Source organism: Callorhinchus milii, unplaced genomic scaffold, assembly GCF_018977255.1.
Source record: "Callorhinchus milii isolate IMCB2004 unplaced genomic scaffold, IMCB_Cmil_1.0 Scaffold5, whole genome shotgun sequence".
NCBI lineage: Eukaryota > Metazoa > Chordata > Chondrichthyes > Chimaeriformes > Callorhinchidae > Callorhinchus > Callorhinchus milii.
In genome coordinates, this window is record NW_024704746.1 from 9,534,871 (window position 1) to 9,551,137 (window position 16,267).

At 42.0% G+C, this 16,267-nt stretch overlaps 1 protein-coding gene across 1 annotated transcript in view; it reads right to left on the reverse strand.

The window, feature by feature from the left end:
* Positions 1-16,267, reverse strand: part of hmcn1 (hemicentin 1) — a 162,635-nt gene continuing 146,368 nt past the window's right edge. Inside the window, 15 exon segments of the mRNA XM_007895691.2 lie at positions 1-1,152; positions 2,010-2,136; positions 3,072-3,191; positions 4,060-4,407; positions 8,088-8,216; positions 8,662-8,787; positions 9,959-10,072; positions 10,678-10,812; positions 11,798-11,917; positions 12,012-12,074; positions 12,620-12,857; positions 13,403-13,524; positions 13,840-13,977; positions 14,423-14,572; positions 15,386-15,556. Coding sequence (XP_007893882.2) covers positions 786-1,152; positions 2,010-2,136; positions 3,072-3,191; positions 4,060-4,407; positions 8,088-8,216; positions 8,662-8,787; positions 9,959-10,072; positions 10,678-10,812; positions 11,798-11,917; positions 12,012-12,074; positions 12,620-12,857; positions 13,403-13,524; positions 13,840-13,977; positions 14,423-14,572; positions 15,386-15,556 — 2,468 coding nt within the window. The 3' untranslated portion in view covers positions 1-785.

Sequence of the window (16,267 nt, forward strand, 5' to 3'; positions counted from 1 at the left end):
GAGGTTTTGTGACCTTTATTTTGTTATGGTGTTACACTTTAGCCTTTTTGGGGGAAGGGGAAATATAAATGAACCACAGGTAACTGCGTAGATCAGGGTGGCCCAACCTTTTGGCTCCTGAGGGCCGAATGGCAGATTTGAGGTAAGTCCAAGGGCTGTATAAACAACATTTTATCCTGATTGGCAAATCCCGTTGCCAGGCAGAGCCTGAGCCCCTGGTGTCTATCTCATGATGGGCCAGACCCGTTTTAGAGCCTGTGTGTTGGCTGTATTTGCAATGAAGTTGGGATGGTTCACGGGCCGATAAAATCACCCCCGGGCCGGATGCAGCTAGTTGGACCACCCTGGCGTAGAAAATACAGAGAATCATTCATATGTACATTTTCATAAAGATAGAATACATCTTGGTGTCTGATTTCCCCAATATTGGCATCTTCTCATACAACAACTTGCATTTATATAGCGCCTTCCACGTCGGGAGGACGTCCCAAGGGCGCTGAAACAGTGTATTGACTTCAAATGGCTGGTGGCTATTTGGTCAGATTGGCTGAAGAATAAGAACTGTATGGCTTAGAATGATGATCTGTCTCTCTCATTGAGCAATGTGCCAGACCAGTGTCTCCCAGCTGCAAACCTCTGGTCTGTCTGCCGCCAATATATAGCACCATTTTTCACAAAACTGTATAAAACAATGGCGGATTTCAAAACTGGCATCCATCCTCTGATTTTTTTTTCTTTTTTTTTTTACTCGTGTGCAATATAAAAAATATACTTGCTGAAGTGATTTAGTATGGGTATGCAGACACTGCTATATAAACTATGAAAGTCGTCTGGTATTCGATGTTTCCGTCAGCACTGTATGACAATGCTCGCACTTTCATTCTGTACGTCTGCGGCTCCCGGAGTGGTCTGGTTGTAAAAACAACTCCTTTCAATTTCTCGTCCCGAATGGCGAAAGGAACGCCCGGGTCCTCGTCCACCACTTGGAAGATTGTTCGCGGGTGCATCACGCCGTCCTGAGTGTAAGCCACCAGCCGGATGAGATCCTGGTTCGCGGCAATGCCGAAGGGAAGGGCGACGAGCTTGTACTCCAGTGCATAGGGACTCAGAGCACACTCCAGGTCATTAGACGGGCAGTTTTTCAGGCAGAACCTAAGAGCAAAAAAACAAATCCATTTCAAATGTCGCCTATAAAAGTCAGACTTCTGTTCCTGTAGATTCTGCTCAAACCAACTGGTCACATTGCTCATTATGTTCCCTGTCCCCCACCCTCACAAACCAGACAAGTCCTGCAATTTTGAAAGGATAAGTTTCTTTAAGAATTCTCCCCTAATTCACATGTGCAGTCATAAGGTGAGGGAACTTTACGCAAGTGACTGTCTACTGGGTAGGTGAGTGAAAATTCCATTTTCCTTCAAGTATTGTGTCACGCATACATGAGGAAAAAGAGAATTAGAGAGAGATAAAAGAGATTAGGAGGGGTGGAGGATTGGGTGGTGCATAAGTGCCAGAGTGGGCTAGTTGGATTAAAGTGCCTATTTCTATATTGAACTGAAGGAGTTGCACAATTTTGTTTCCTTGCAAATAGGTGAAAAAGGTGGTATTGGTGGTTTGATGCATCTCTTAGATATGGTCAATGCTAGATTTTATTTTTGTTTTGAAAGGTTGCAACTGGAGCGAGTGAAAAGTGAATACAATTGGATGTTTGGATCACGAGGTAGGGGGTTTGCTTGGAACAAAAGAGCACAGCTGGAAATTAGGAGGATTTTGTTTTACACAAAAGCTTTAAAGATGTGCAATGTCATTTAAGAGAAAATATTTTTTATTTTGAAAGAGAGGGAAGGTAAATGGGACTGAGTCAATTGCTCTTTTAAACAGCTGGCAAAGACACAAAGGGCTGAATGGCCTTCTGTGCTGTAAAACAATTTTTGGGTTTGATTTCCTTATAAATTTTCAGCTGGTGACAATTCAGACAATAGCAGGATGGATATCATGTTGGCGAAACTTACCCAGTGATTGGATCTCGCAAGTAGTTGGGTGGGCAAGGCGTGTCTATGCACTGATAGCTGCCTCTCATGTTGAAACACATACGGTTGGCCCCACAGTGGATGTTCTGCTCCAGGCACTCGTCAACATCTGAATAATTGAATAACAAAACCAGTTTCAGTATTACCATTGGGATTCATACAAGCAAAACCGGCAATTATTATTAAATCTAGAGAAATTAAAGAATGGGAAGGCGAATTTGATAAAATATGTGCACTTTAATACATTTGTCTTAATTTTGGGGATTAATTATCTCATACAAGCCTGAAACATTTTAGAAAAAAAATCTTTTTTTAAAAAAAGTGTAAGAATGAAAAATATATGGCTTGTTCATTTTAATGCTTTTTTTCCCTCACAGCCATTTTTGCACATAGCATTGTCCCACAAACCACTGTGAAAAGTACACTATAACCAATTTTGTTTTGATCTGGGGGCATGTTAACCACGATACTGGGAGAGGATTTCTTCTGAATGCTGTGACTGAACCAAGTGAAAACACGGCATCTACTTAAATAGTCAGATCTTTTGAAGAAAATACAACCATATTTGCTACTAAATTCTGTTTTTCACCTTATGTACATTAACAGCAGCTTGCATTTATATAGTGCCCTTCACGGCGGACAGTGTTTCGGAGTGCTTTATATTACATTATAATAATATTAATAAGAATCTTTGCATTTGATATAGCGCTTTTCACGTCGGGAGGACATCTCAAAGAGTTTCACAGAACACACTGTAAAGTGAATTGACTGTATATTTGTGGGCGAACGCCAATTGCACACAGCAGTGTCCCACAAACAGTCGTAGATTGAAAATGACCAATTTATTATTGTTTTTGGTTTTGGGGGGGATTATTATTAGGCGTGTTGGAGTAAGGAAACTTGCCCAAGGTTTCGCCCTGCCTGGAATTGAACTCAGGTGTCTCGCTTGCAAAGCGAATGCTCTAACCACTGAGCTACAGGACTCCACCTGTTAATTATATTAACAACTAGGAATTGTAAATCATTTCTGAACTATAACCTTACCATGGCACGCCTTGCCATTAGTCATGAGTCGATATCCACTGGGACAGAGGCACTGGTAGCTTCCTGGTGTGTTTTTGCAGTCGTGTTGACAGATTTCCTTGTTTTCACATTCGTTAATATCTGTGAAGAGAGGTTTGCAGAGTTTAGAGACGTGTTGAATACTTTCTGTTCTCTTCCCTTCCCTGCCCCATGTGTTGGACATTCATCAGTGTAATGAACCCAGTACTCTCTCCACCAGTCTGTTTGAGAACCTTAGACAACTTGTGCAATTAATAATAATCCTTGCATCTGAATAGAATACATGGAAATCCCATGCAGAGATTTCCCGAATTTCCTGGTTTCACACTTAATGAATATTTAAGGGATTTTGCATAATTCCTGATTCACAACTTTACTGTAACACGTACAGGTCACATTTCCAACCTACCTAACCAGACCTAAGTTGGACAATAGAGGTGAATGGGAATATACTATTTGATCAGGTAAAAGGGGTGCCAATGGCTTGAGGACATTGAAGAACAAGGGAAAGTAATAATAATCTTTGCATTTAATATAGCACCTTTCACGTCATCGAGCGAATCAAAGCACTTCACAGGATATACTGCGGGTGGATTGCTTGTATATTTTGTGAGCGAAACGCAGCAGCTGCTTGTGCACAGTAATGTTCTACAAACCGCTATGGAGTCAGTGACTGATTTTATTTGGGGGATTGTTGGTCAGGGAGAGAGAAACTCGCTTCTCTTTTCGAATAGTGCCATGGGACCGTTAACATCTTCGTGGCAGATAGGACCTCGGTTTAACGTCTCATCCGAAGTAGCAAGGCTATGCTCTATGCTCTTTTGGGGGTGGGGGCATTGAGTTGCTCTAACAAACGCGATCGAGAAGGAGTTTTCTGAGCAATGCTAATTCAAGCTTCACAACCTTCAAGACATTTCATTTCACACTGTTGCATTAAAAAGAAGATGCCATGATAAATTCTGATGTTTACCTATGCATTTGCCATTCTTTGCCTCATAGCCTTCAGGGCATGTTTTTCTAACGTTCCTGCCAGTCCTGGAGGAAGCTGAACGATATCGGCTGCCGTAGCCCACGTGGGATCTATACTGTGAGGACTGACTAATGTACTGGTGCCGGTTGAAATAACCCACGTTGGGGAACTGGGCAAAGTTATAGGTGTAATAATTGCTCTCATAATTTGGCAACCTCTCTAATCCAGCGCATGATTTCCCATCGCCTAACAAATGTTGTCCAGGTGGACAGAGGCACTTGAAGCTGCCAGGGGTGTTGATGCACTGGTATGCACAGGGTTTAGGCACCCGCTCACATTCGTCAATGTCTGCTCATGGGACATGGTCGCAGCACAATGTACCATGAAAAGGAAAGAAAAAAGAACATAGAAAAAGAGGATCAGTTTGAGTTGCACAATGAGGACCCGTCTTTACTTTCAATCAGGAGTGTTTGCTGACACTAGGGTCTAATTTGTGGTATTTAACTGGGTTCCTTATTGCACTGAATCACACAAATGGTGACTGCTTCTTGTGAAAGGAAGTACATTTCGCCCGCAAAATTCAGTCGATTCACTTTACAGTATATTCTGTGAAGCGCTTTAAGACGTCTCGAAGACGTGATAAGGCGCTTTATCAAATGCAAGGATAATTATGTCTCTCCCCCCTCCCCCGGGGAACTCTGAACCGAGCGGCAATGCCGTGGGGTTTACGAAACTAAGCAATCACATTAAAAGCATTGCCACAAATTAGACCCAGTTACTCCTGACAGGAATTTGGAAAGTACAGTACAGTAAAACTCACATGACTTAAACAAAGTCTGAGTTGCAGGCAACCTGTATAAGTCTACACTATGCATGCGTAATTCAATGCAGCTAGTAAGTCCACATAGGGTGATGGGTCAAGACTACATTTCCCGCAATTCAGTGCGTCTTCACCCGTCACCACATGAGCATTGACCGGCAAGTGCTGGCATCTGGTTTAATCATGGGAAATTAAGCTCTTCTGCGTATGCATCAATCGATCAAGGCTGTTTATCGCGAGTCCATGCAGCCAGTACGGGGTCAGGCAACAGGTCAGGATGTTATTTCCCGCAATTGAAGGCAGCAGCCAGTAATTGTAGAAATAATGGAGGGGAGGGGAGCTGGGTTATGATTTAGGAAGTGATTAATACAAGTAGTGCAAATAAATCTAAGTGGTTTTGATAGGGAACTGAATGGAACTTGGGTGAATGTACAACTTGGGCAATTATACAATTTATATAGATAAGACTTACGTGAGTTTTACTGTATAAGCTATTATAGTCCAGGCTGACACTCCAATACAGTGTTGGGGGGAAGGCTGCAAAGGCAGAGGTGCCATCCTTTGGATAAGATATTAAACTGAGATCCCATTTGCCTGTCTACTCAGATTGGGTTGGGCACAGGGAGGTGATATTTGTAAGGTGATCCCAACGAAATACTGCCAACTTTTCAAACCAATGGATTGTGCCCTTATGACAAAATTCAAAGCATTATCTATCCCTTGTGTGTTTTTTAAAAGATTCAACTTGCCAGCAAAATACTGTACCCTTAAATCGTTCATTAAACTGATCTGAACAGCAGATTTTAGTGGAGAAAAGGTGATTTATTTGAAGGGTGCTGTGTGAGCAGGCTAATGTTTGCAATTGCGAAGATTTTTAAAAAAAATTTACACCTGCCTAAGTGTGTAAACTGAGATGGCCCTTTTCACATAAGCGTTGCTTTTTTTCCCCAATCACATGAGTCATTAAATAGGTCAGTTATTCCGATGCATGCACCTGTGCTTTGATGTATAAGCAAATTAAGGAATCAAATGGAAGGTCAGAGATCACTTGATAAGTACTGTCATTAATGTGTGGAGAGAAAAACCTGCCATTATTTAGTTTGTCTTCTCCAGTTCCTGCTTTTCCCTCTTTCAGGGCAGGGAGAAGCAGCATTCCCCTTCCCTGTTGGAATATTGTAACCAGCTGTTTACCATTTTGTTGAATGCTACACCATATGCAGCTGAGGAATTAGCAAGCTTTGCTTGAGAAATAGGAAACCCAACTCCCAACTGGAGCTATCTGTTTGTTATAATTTAAATTTCCTGGCCCCAATTTTGGACCACATGACTAATTGTCACAGCCTTGAGTGACTGACCACCGCCTTGCATTCGACTCTGTCAAACTCTTTCTGTCTGAATTGTTGCCACAGCAGTTTTGTTAGTAAAAGTTGCCACTTTTTGTGATCAATGTAAATGAAAATTAAAGAGAAGGGTGGGCAGACTAATTCTAACATCCAACACAGATTAGGCAAGTGGCAGGAATTCTGTCACATTTCCCCAAACAAAGCATCTCATCAAATTGGTAAGTCAGAGTAATCAGTCCACTTTGATATGTTGAGATATCAGAACAAGATGGCACAGGTTCAGGTTTGTTGAGGACAATTTCAGGAAGAGATAAGGCTGGATTTCAGACTGAAAGTGATTTGGCCTAATTAATCACGGAGGTGCCACTGTAATACCCAATTAGAAATAGGTCAAATCATTAGCATCATGAGCAAATTTATGTAATGTGGATCTTTCGTGCTCTGTATTTTAGATCTGTTGTAATATTTATCCATCGTTCTCTGCACAATCTAAATGGTGATATTGAGAGAAATCAGAGCAAGAAGCTTACATCTATTCCTTCCTTGATTTGCTTACTTTAACTAAATGACTAAAAATATTATTAAATTAATATATATATAACAATAAATGATTCCGATTGGGACGTCCTCCTGACGTGAAAGGCGCTTTATAAATGGAATCTTGTTGTTGTTCCTTACATTTGATATAGTACCTCATCATGTTGTCAAAACATCTCAAACCACTTCACAGGATTTACTGTAAATTGTAGTGAGTGAATTTCTAAGTGAACTTGATAATCCAATTTCACACAGAAATATCCCACAAACAGCCATGGAGTAAATGACCAATTTTATCTGGGTGATTATTGGGCAGACTACTGGGTATGAGTCCCACCCCAGCTCGGTCGCCCAACCACCACTTTGAGATATCCTCCTGACAAGAAAGGTGCTATTGCAAACTATTGTATCTTCTCTCCAATAGTCACTGGGTTATGTGCCTTCTGAAGCCAAGAGCAGATGAGCAGGTCTCAGACTAGCACAATACATACTTTACATTCCTGCACTGAAATGCAAGGATTATTATTGAAGGGAAAGAAGCAGGTAAACGCAGTACAGTTGAATCTCACTTTGCAACATCTTAGCAATGAGGATCACGCACTATTCACGCCACTTTTTTTTAGTCTAGAATCCTAGGTGACTATCACCTCAGCTTCACAACCCAGGCAAAATAGATTACTCTATTGCTTGCTGTCATAGTAAATTTCAACTGTACAGTGATGCCTGCCTCTGCAGTACTCCTCAATAAATAATCATTACACGTGGAAGAGAACTGATGCCCTTGTGAAGGATTTCTCTGTACAAATTCATGAGATTTCATATTGAAAATTAGTAAAAAAAAATCCTCATTGGGTTTCTTCGATATCTTGCTGCTACATTGGAGACCTGCAAATGCTTTACAGATTTAACAGCCACGTATGAGGTGGTGATAATCTAATTTCAGAGAATAAAAGCCATGCTGTGGGGAGGATGCAGCTACAGAAAGCTAAAGTGTTAATTGTGCAGTTTATAGGCTCATTCACATTGGAGTTTTATGTTATTGAGGAATGGTTAAGATGCTGAATTTTACCACTCAATATCTGCAATCAAATCCTTATACAAGTCAGGTGTTGTAACAAGGCTAAATATAAACGCCCCAAACTTTGCCCCAATAAACACGATTTTTTTGAAAAAAGCACATATTTTAAAAAATAAAGGCATCCGTTTGTTAAATCTCACGAGAAGTTTACCTCCATCATTGGGATTCATTAGAAACTGTGTTAGACTGTGAAATGAAATGTCAGCCTCATGCAGAAATGTGCTCCAATGCGAAGCTGAATGTTACTCACCAACACAAGGCCTTCCAACTCCCTGAGATCGGTAACCTCTTGGGCAAACACAGCGGTAGCTGCCTCGGGTATTCTCACAGACCTGATTGTAGCGGCACTGGTGAGTGCCATCTCTGCACTCGTTAATATCTGTGGAAAAATGTCTGTTACCAACTGCACCGATCTACAACCTGCCGAAGTGGGTTGGTAACTTGTACCAAGAGTCTATGGTTGGTAACAACATTTGCTAACAACGTTTACTAACAACATTTGAGATTCTAAAGGAGATGTTAACTGCGTTCTGCCCAAACTAAATGAATCAGCTAGTTGCGTTTGCATTTCCATTGAAATGTGACTGGGCTCCTGACATTGAAGTTGGTCTCTTTCTCTGTAGCCACTGCATATATGTAGCAAGGCATTCCAAGATGTGGTTTGAAAATACTAGGTTCTATGGCTGACACAATTCATTATTGATGTTACCACACGGCTTAATTATTCCAAATGTCTTTTCAAGTGGCAATGATTTACTGGTAAACAAATGGTGCTTAAGGATACTAATGCAGATATAAAATGTCCTGTGTTCCTTGAAACCTACCAATACAGCTCCCATTCTCTGCTTTTGTCATTCCACTTGGACACAGATCGATGCACTTGAATCCCCCTCGCGTGTTCTTACATTGCTGATCAAGTCGGCACACATTCTGTCGACATTCATTGATGTCTAAATGGAGAAAGAGAAAGTGATCGATAAAGCTCCATTTTTTTTAGTCACGGAGCACTTAGAAATGTCTCTTCATTTTTATTTAAAGAGCTTGGAGGCTCATCCTTTATTTCTATTGTTCTCTATTTCCAATTGTATGAATTTTGTAACTTCAGTTTGTTCATCTTGCTGAATTGCATTAATGTGATGAAAGGTCTGCTTGCTCATTTTGTGACACTCTGGTCTCCTCGGAAGTTTGAGGGGGTCAAGGGGCCCCTAAGTCAGGACTTTGTGCTCAAAGTCATAGAGTGAGAGAGCTGCACTGTGAGATGTCTGTCATCATGGAGTCCTGTAGCTCAGTGGTTAGAGCACTCGCTTTGGGTTCAATTCCCGGCAGGGTGAAACCTTGGGCAAGTTTCCTTACTCCACACGCCTGATAATAATCCCTCAAACAATAATAAATTGGTCATTTCAATCCACGACTGTTTGTGGGAAGCTGCCATGCGCAATTGGCTGCCGCATTTCATCCACAATATACAGTCTATTCTGTGAAGCACTTTGAGACATCTTGAAGACGTGAAAAGCGCTATATCAGATGCAAGGATTATTTATCATTCATAAGGGACATTAAATTGCTGTACTGTTTGCCTGTTTGGGTGGATGCTAAAGATCCCATGGAACTATCTGAAAAGGGCAGAGAGTTTCCCCCAGTGTTCAGACTAACAATCCCCCAAATAAATTTGGTCATTTGTTTTGTGGCTGTTTGTACAATTTGCTGAGTGCAAATTGGCCACCACATTTACCTACAAATACAGCACTACACTTAATTCTAATAACCTGTGAAATGCTTTGAGAATTTGTGGGCACTGTATCTAATTATTATATAGGTGTGAATCATCCATTCGAGTAGTTTTAGTATGTGGTGCTTGGTGTGCTATAACACTATTATTTTTTTGCATTTGATATAGCACCTTATCTAGTCGGCAATGTCTCAAAGTGCTTCACATGATTTTACTGTGAAGTGTAGTGACTATCGCAAGCGCATTGTACATGAAGTACAGTAGCTCCGGCTCTTAATGTTGTGCTTCAGCACTGTCAAGCGTTCTGGAGGGGCACTATATAGATGCAAGTTGTTGTAGATACTTATATATTGCATTCCACATGAGCTTTGTATAACTGGTCGTGCACTTACCCATGCATCTTCTACCTCGCAGCTGGTAGCCTGGGTCACACCTGCATCGGTAGCTTCCGATGATGTTTAGACAGCGCTGTTGGCATGGATTTGACTCTTGGCATTCGTTGATGTCTGTCGAGCAGAAAAGGAATCTAATTTTCACCTCTGAATATTTTTTGCAAATGTTAGCATTGCCGGGATGTAATTTACACTGTGTAAAATTAAGGCTAGTGTTTAGCCAATGAAACGCTTCAAAAAACATTGCTCTCACCTACTGAAATAAAGTTCATGGGGGGAAACGTAAGAGGTAGTAAATAGTAATGGTGTCTTATAATTAAGTTCAGCTTTCTTGTGATATCAGGTGGATGTGAAGGTCTTCTCCATTCTCTATGTGAATCCTCCCACTCAGCTCCTATTAACTCTGCAAACCAAAGCCTTAACAGGTAGGGTGGTCCTAGCTGGACAAGATTGTTAGACAGTGCTATCAATGGCAAGCTATGTGGTTTTAGCTGGTTAGACTCCAGCAGTACATCAAGCACACCCTGGGTCCCTAAGCCTTTGCTCCTAACATGGCATGGAAATTGGTCATTCAGGTCTGCTTCTCTGTGTTGGACTAATTAGAGTTGGTCTCCTCGTCACTGACTTATGAGTTAGTCTCTGTCACTGATGTAGGTAAGTTAGTCTCTCAGTCAGTTAAATCTTAGTAACACAATTTGTAGTATTAACGACAACAATACCTTGGCAGCTTAAACCCTCTGATGTCCTCCTGAAGCCAAGCCCACAGCGTACCACACAGCGATACGAACCAATAGTGTTTTCACAGTCTTGTCCGGCATGGCAGGTGTGACCACCTAAAGCGCACTCATTGATGTCTGAAAACCAATATTAAATAGTGATGTACCAAAAGATTCAAGGTGCAGTTAATCTGAATGTAAAAGAGTTTTATTTTGGATGTGGCTCCTTCAGCAAAATTTAAATCGACTGGAGTTCTGATGAAGGATTGCCCCTGAAATGTTGACCTTTTTCAAATACTGATCAACCTTGTGCTTTGCTTTTTTCTTTGTTAACTCCCTATTTCATTTGCTGACCATCAACCTTTTCAACACCCGGTCATTTCATAGACAGGATGTTGACATGGCCACTTCCAAGTTTTAACACTTTATTTTTACATACAAATAGTCACTGAACATTGTTATCGCTTCTCTGACTGAGCCTTTCTAATGGTAAGCAGTTTCCTGCTGATCATTCACTCCCTCTCCCCATGCACCTTTAACCTTTCATATGTCTATCTACTTTGCTCTTGAAATTCACAATGGACTCTGCCTCGATCTCCTTAGTTTGGCAGGGCTTTGTACATCCCAACAACTCTCCGTGTAGGGGGCCAAAAAATATTGCTAAGCTCCCCTTTTGCTCTGACTATTTTATATCTATGTCCTCACTGACTCCTCTACCCGTAGCTTCTCCCCATTTATCCTGTCAAAACCGTTAGTAATTTTATACACCTTTACTAGGGTCCTCCTCTGCTCCAATTTAAACAGACCCAACCTCTCCAATCTCTTCCCAGAACTACATCCCTGATATCAATGTAGCTAATCCAATCAATATCCTGGAGTTGGGAAGGACAGTATGCCATCCAATTCTAGACATTTATTCTGATCTTTGTACCTCTGCTATTAACTAATTTATCTATCAAAGCTGACTTATTCAGTTTCCTTAAACGTTGCCTGCCGCCCCCCCCCTCATTTTGTTTAACCAAGAGGTTAATCAGAATTAGATGTTTTATTTGAGACTCATGTCGTGCAGGAATTGTCTAGATTGATGCAGTCAGATTTCTGTTCAGCAGAAATGCAGTGTTACCTTGGCAGGTTCTTCCATCGGCAGAGATGGTGAGTCCTTTTGGGCATGAGCAGTAATAGGTACCCATTGCATTGTGGCAGGTATTTGAGCAGGGATTGCGGATAGTGCACTCATCTTCATCTGTAGAGGAGCAGGGAGGGCGTTAGGCACAGCCATGGATTGAAGCATTTTCGTGCAAACTTGCTTCATCTTTGAATGCAATTGCTTTCCTTACCTGAGCAATAGGGCCCAGCCGAGTCCAGAGTGAAGCCGCTTGGGCACTGGTTACTGCGGTCACCTAATATAAAACAAATGCTTTTAGCTCTTCCTTAAACATAAGCTGCTCTCAGCCAAATAACACTCAGAGACATTCCCTTTCTTCCACCCGAGTTTAGTTATTGTTAATCATTGGCTTTGTAAGTGCGTACGATAGTGTTCCACTGCCATGTATAGCCTGCACTGATCGAACGTGGAGGGCAATAACACAGCCAGGATCAGAGCACCTGTATTAAACCTAGCAATCCTCCTCTGCTGTATTCTTTTGTGTGTAAAATACTGCAAGTAGAGACTGTGGGTGTTTGTGTGTGTATATATAATAGGGTGTTTGTACCATCAAAGGAGTTTACAGTAATAATAATCCTTGCATTTGATATAGCGCCTTATCACCTCATTGAGACGTCTCAAAGCGCGACACGGGAAATATTGTAAAGGGGATTGTGTATTTTCTTGGCAAAGCACAGCAATGTCCCACAAACAGTTGTGGATTGAATGACCAATCTTTTTTTGAGGGATTATTACTCCCGGAAAATGATCCGCCAATTGACTAACAACCGGGTACAGTACCTTTAGTGATGATGGCATGTATTCTGTAGTCCAGAGTTTCATCCAGTGGGTTGTACTCTGCACTAATAGAGGTAGCGTGCAGTGTTTCTACTAGAAACGGCATCCGTCCACGGTTATGATTGTATGTGATGGTGTGGTTCCAGGAGTATGGCACACTTGCACCATCAACGGTGAACATTCTGGTGGAGTAGGCGTAAATCTGCCCGCCTCCAATTTGAACGTAATCCTCCGTGTAATCCTAAATGTGACATTTAAGAGACAAGGAATTTCTGTTACTTTACCATCTTTCATACCTCCCCTCAGTACATTTTAATTACCAGTATTAGGGATGTTAGTCCTAGCCATGAATCCACACAAAATCTGTGCTGAGTGTCTGAGAATATGAATCTGGATGTGGGGCAGTGTCTCAAAGTGCTTAATTCTTACATTGTGCACGTAGCAATCTGGTTATTCCTAAGAAACTGTAATGGAATTGGGATATATTCCCCATTTTTAGATAAGAATCAAATATTTTTTTGATGGACAATAAGCCCATCCTTTTTTGTCCTCTCTTGACCTACTTTGTTCTCTTTCCAGTAATGCATCTTGTTGAGTCTTTAACCCATTTATAAGTTTTCTTTTGAATTTTCCTGATAGTTGCTGGCAGTTGTAGAAAGTTCCAATTGTGTTCTCTAGTCCAGCACAGGCCAGGAGATGGGACTTGCAACTGTATTGTTCAGTTTCACAATGTGTAGTGGCTTTACCAGTAGATTTGGAAGATCACAATACCTTTTTTTAAATTACCTTAACATTCAGGTTCACAGCAGAAGGAAGCTGTAGCGCATATCCATTCACCACAATATCCAACAACAGTGCTCCATCCGAGTCCAGGCCTCTGGCGATGTGCGTCATCCTCAGTATCTCTCCTGGAACAGACAGTGACCAAAGCACAGTGAATCCTCCCTAAATGCAACCTGTGCTTAACATATTGCTCACTGTGTGGCTGTGTGAGTTCAGTCCCAACATAGTTACTGAGTTTTATGCACTGTAATTAAGTTCAATAGGCTGACTCTCCAATGTAGTGCCATCCTTTGGATGAAAGTTGAATCAAGAACCTGTCTAACATTAGTGTGTGTAAATAGGGCCTTTTTGTTATCCAAAACCTCTTGTGAAAATTCACATCCTTTTACTAATCTCATGTACCTTTCCAAACTTTGCAAATACAGCACTTAGCAACTCACCAGTAGCAAACTCAACTTGCGTCTCCCGTCTGAACACTCCCTCCGTGAGAGAATATCCGTTGACTGCTTCCCCAATTTCCTTAGCGGTTGCCCAGTAGATGGGATTTAGGATTGAGATGAGCTTCCTCATAGCAGGACCTAGACAAGCAAGGAAGGGATTAATGCAGAACGAGATGGGTCCTACCCAACTAACGCATGTAATCCTGGTCTATTGTAATTACCTTGTAAAAGGGATGTGAAATTGAGATATACAGGTGTCCACAAAGTCCTCTTACCCCGGTTACAAAATAGCGTACAAGACAACGGAGGAGTCAGATGCATTTCACCTCGTCACTCCATGTTACGGACGATGTTGTACCGAACATGGTGACGGATCATTACCTGCATGAAAATGATGGCGTCGCTCACACTGATCCTCTGTACCTCTAAATACAGTTAAATGCTTGTACTAAGTACTTCTAAATACAATTATCATCATTCTTCCACGTTTCAGTTGTTGGTCAGTACAGTGTAGGGGGGAAACAAAAGGACTTTGTGGATAGACACCCTGTACCCACTGACTACTGAAATGCTCCGCACTCACCAATGCTCCTCGGTATGTTTGAGATCTGTGCCTGTATAATTCGAGCCTCAGTTTCTGGACTGTCAAAGATGGTAGCGTTCAGTAGAGCAATGCCAAACTCCACATCGTTAATGTTCCCAATAACACTTCCCCTGGCACGCTGAGGTCCACCTGAAACAAACAGAGACAATTACTGCATGTTGAACGCCTTATTTTTTATATATTTGTACGTAAAAAAAATCAATCTGTTTTTTAGGATTTTGAATGAAATAATCCTCAACAAGATATTGTTTCTCAGCACTTCAACAGATTGTTTGATTATTTTCAGATTCTTGCCCTGGTCTTCAAATCTCACCATGGTCTCACATTACCCTAGTCCATGTAATCCTTTCCCTTCAATCTGGCCCTTACTCTCCGATCTCATAATTTTCTGGTTTTACTCAGTGCTCAGACGTTACCCCCACTGTCTCTACGTTCAAATCCTTCGTATATTTCTGCTAGTTCCTGCTACATTTTGTTGAATGCTTTGAGAAGTGTAATTGCATGAAAGCTGAAACGCAAATGCTTTAAGAGTCATCAGAGACATTTCCTTGGTAAACACTCTGGATTTCAATATTTCTGAGGCCTGAATACCTTATTGCAGCTTTCAAAATGTGTGCGGTTTCAAGCATGTGGCATCCACTGAAATATTTCTATGCAGTTTCAACAGCGGGAGAGAGGAGGTGACTGTAAAGCAGTTGAAGAGGAAGGTTTTCAGTCATGATGAGGATGTGGGGTGGGGGTGCAAGGCGGAGGGATTGAGGGAGAGAATTCCAAAGCTTCGGAGCTTAGTGGAGTGGAGGAGACTAGGGACCAGCATGAGGCAAGAGCCATTTGAGCAGAGGCGGTGAATAAGGGAGTGGGGAGAAAGCAGGTCGAAAAGTTGGGAGGTGCCAGGGTATGAAGGGATTTGTTTCGCACGCTGAGCATAATCCAATGACAAACCTGGGCAGGGTTGGCCTTTACATCTGGACACTTGGGAGGCATCTCCTGGACACGAGCGGCCCCCGCTGGACGGCAGGGGCTTGTTGCACAGACGGACCCGCCTCTGTTCCCCACCTCCACACGATGCTGAGCAGTCACTCCAGGCCAGCCAAGGCCCCCAGTTCCCATCCACTGCGTGCATAGTTTTGAAGAAGGAAATGTATTTACAGAGGTTGCATTCAGATCGTTTAATTGCCATCTTCTGAGAAGGTGGGAAAGGGGGAGGGGGAGGTTGGGGAAAGTAACTATCACATTGGGAGCAGACTTGATGAGAGACTCCCTTTTGCTCTTGACTATCAGTGTGATTAATTGATGAACATCTCGGGTGTGATTCCGGAGCTGACCTAAATTTGCAGATCTCACATCAAATTTTTGCTGTGTGGGTGGGTGGGGGGGATGAGAGAATCTTCTCACAGTCTTGTGGCACGTGTGAGACGTCCTCACAGCATTTGTGTGATATCTTGCATGGGCTCCAAATGTGAAAGCAGCCCCTGCACTAATGACCAAAGCTAAAGTATCAGCGTTCTGTTGATCAGGTTGCAGTGAGAGCCGCACTGAAGGTCAGCTCTGGGCAGTCTGTTGTTACCTCTTCAGCAGGAAGGTTGTTTAGGTGAAGTTTCAGATCAACCACCTAAAAGTCTTAAGGTGCGTCAGTCTGTCTCAATCCCGAAAGGACATCAGCTAACGTCACAGCACTTACTCTAGGACTACAATTGCCTCTTTGGCGGTCTTAGCCCTCAGGGTAAAAAAATGTTTGACTAACTGGTTTTGTGAGCCTGGCTATTATAGGAATCTCTATTGAGAACTGGGGGTGTGTAATGTAAGTGTTGGGATGGGCCCTTC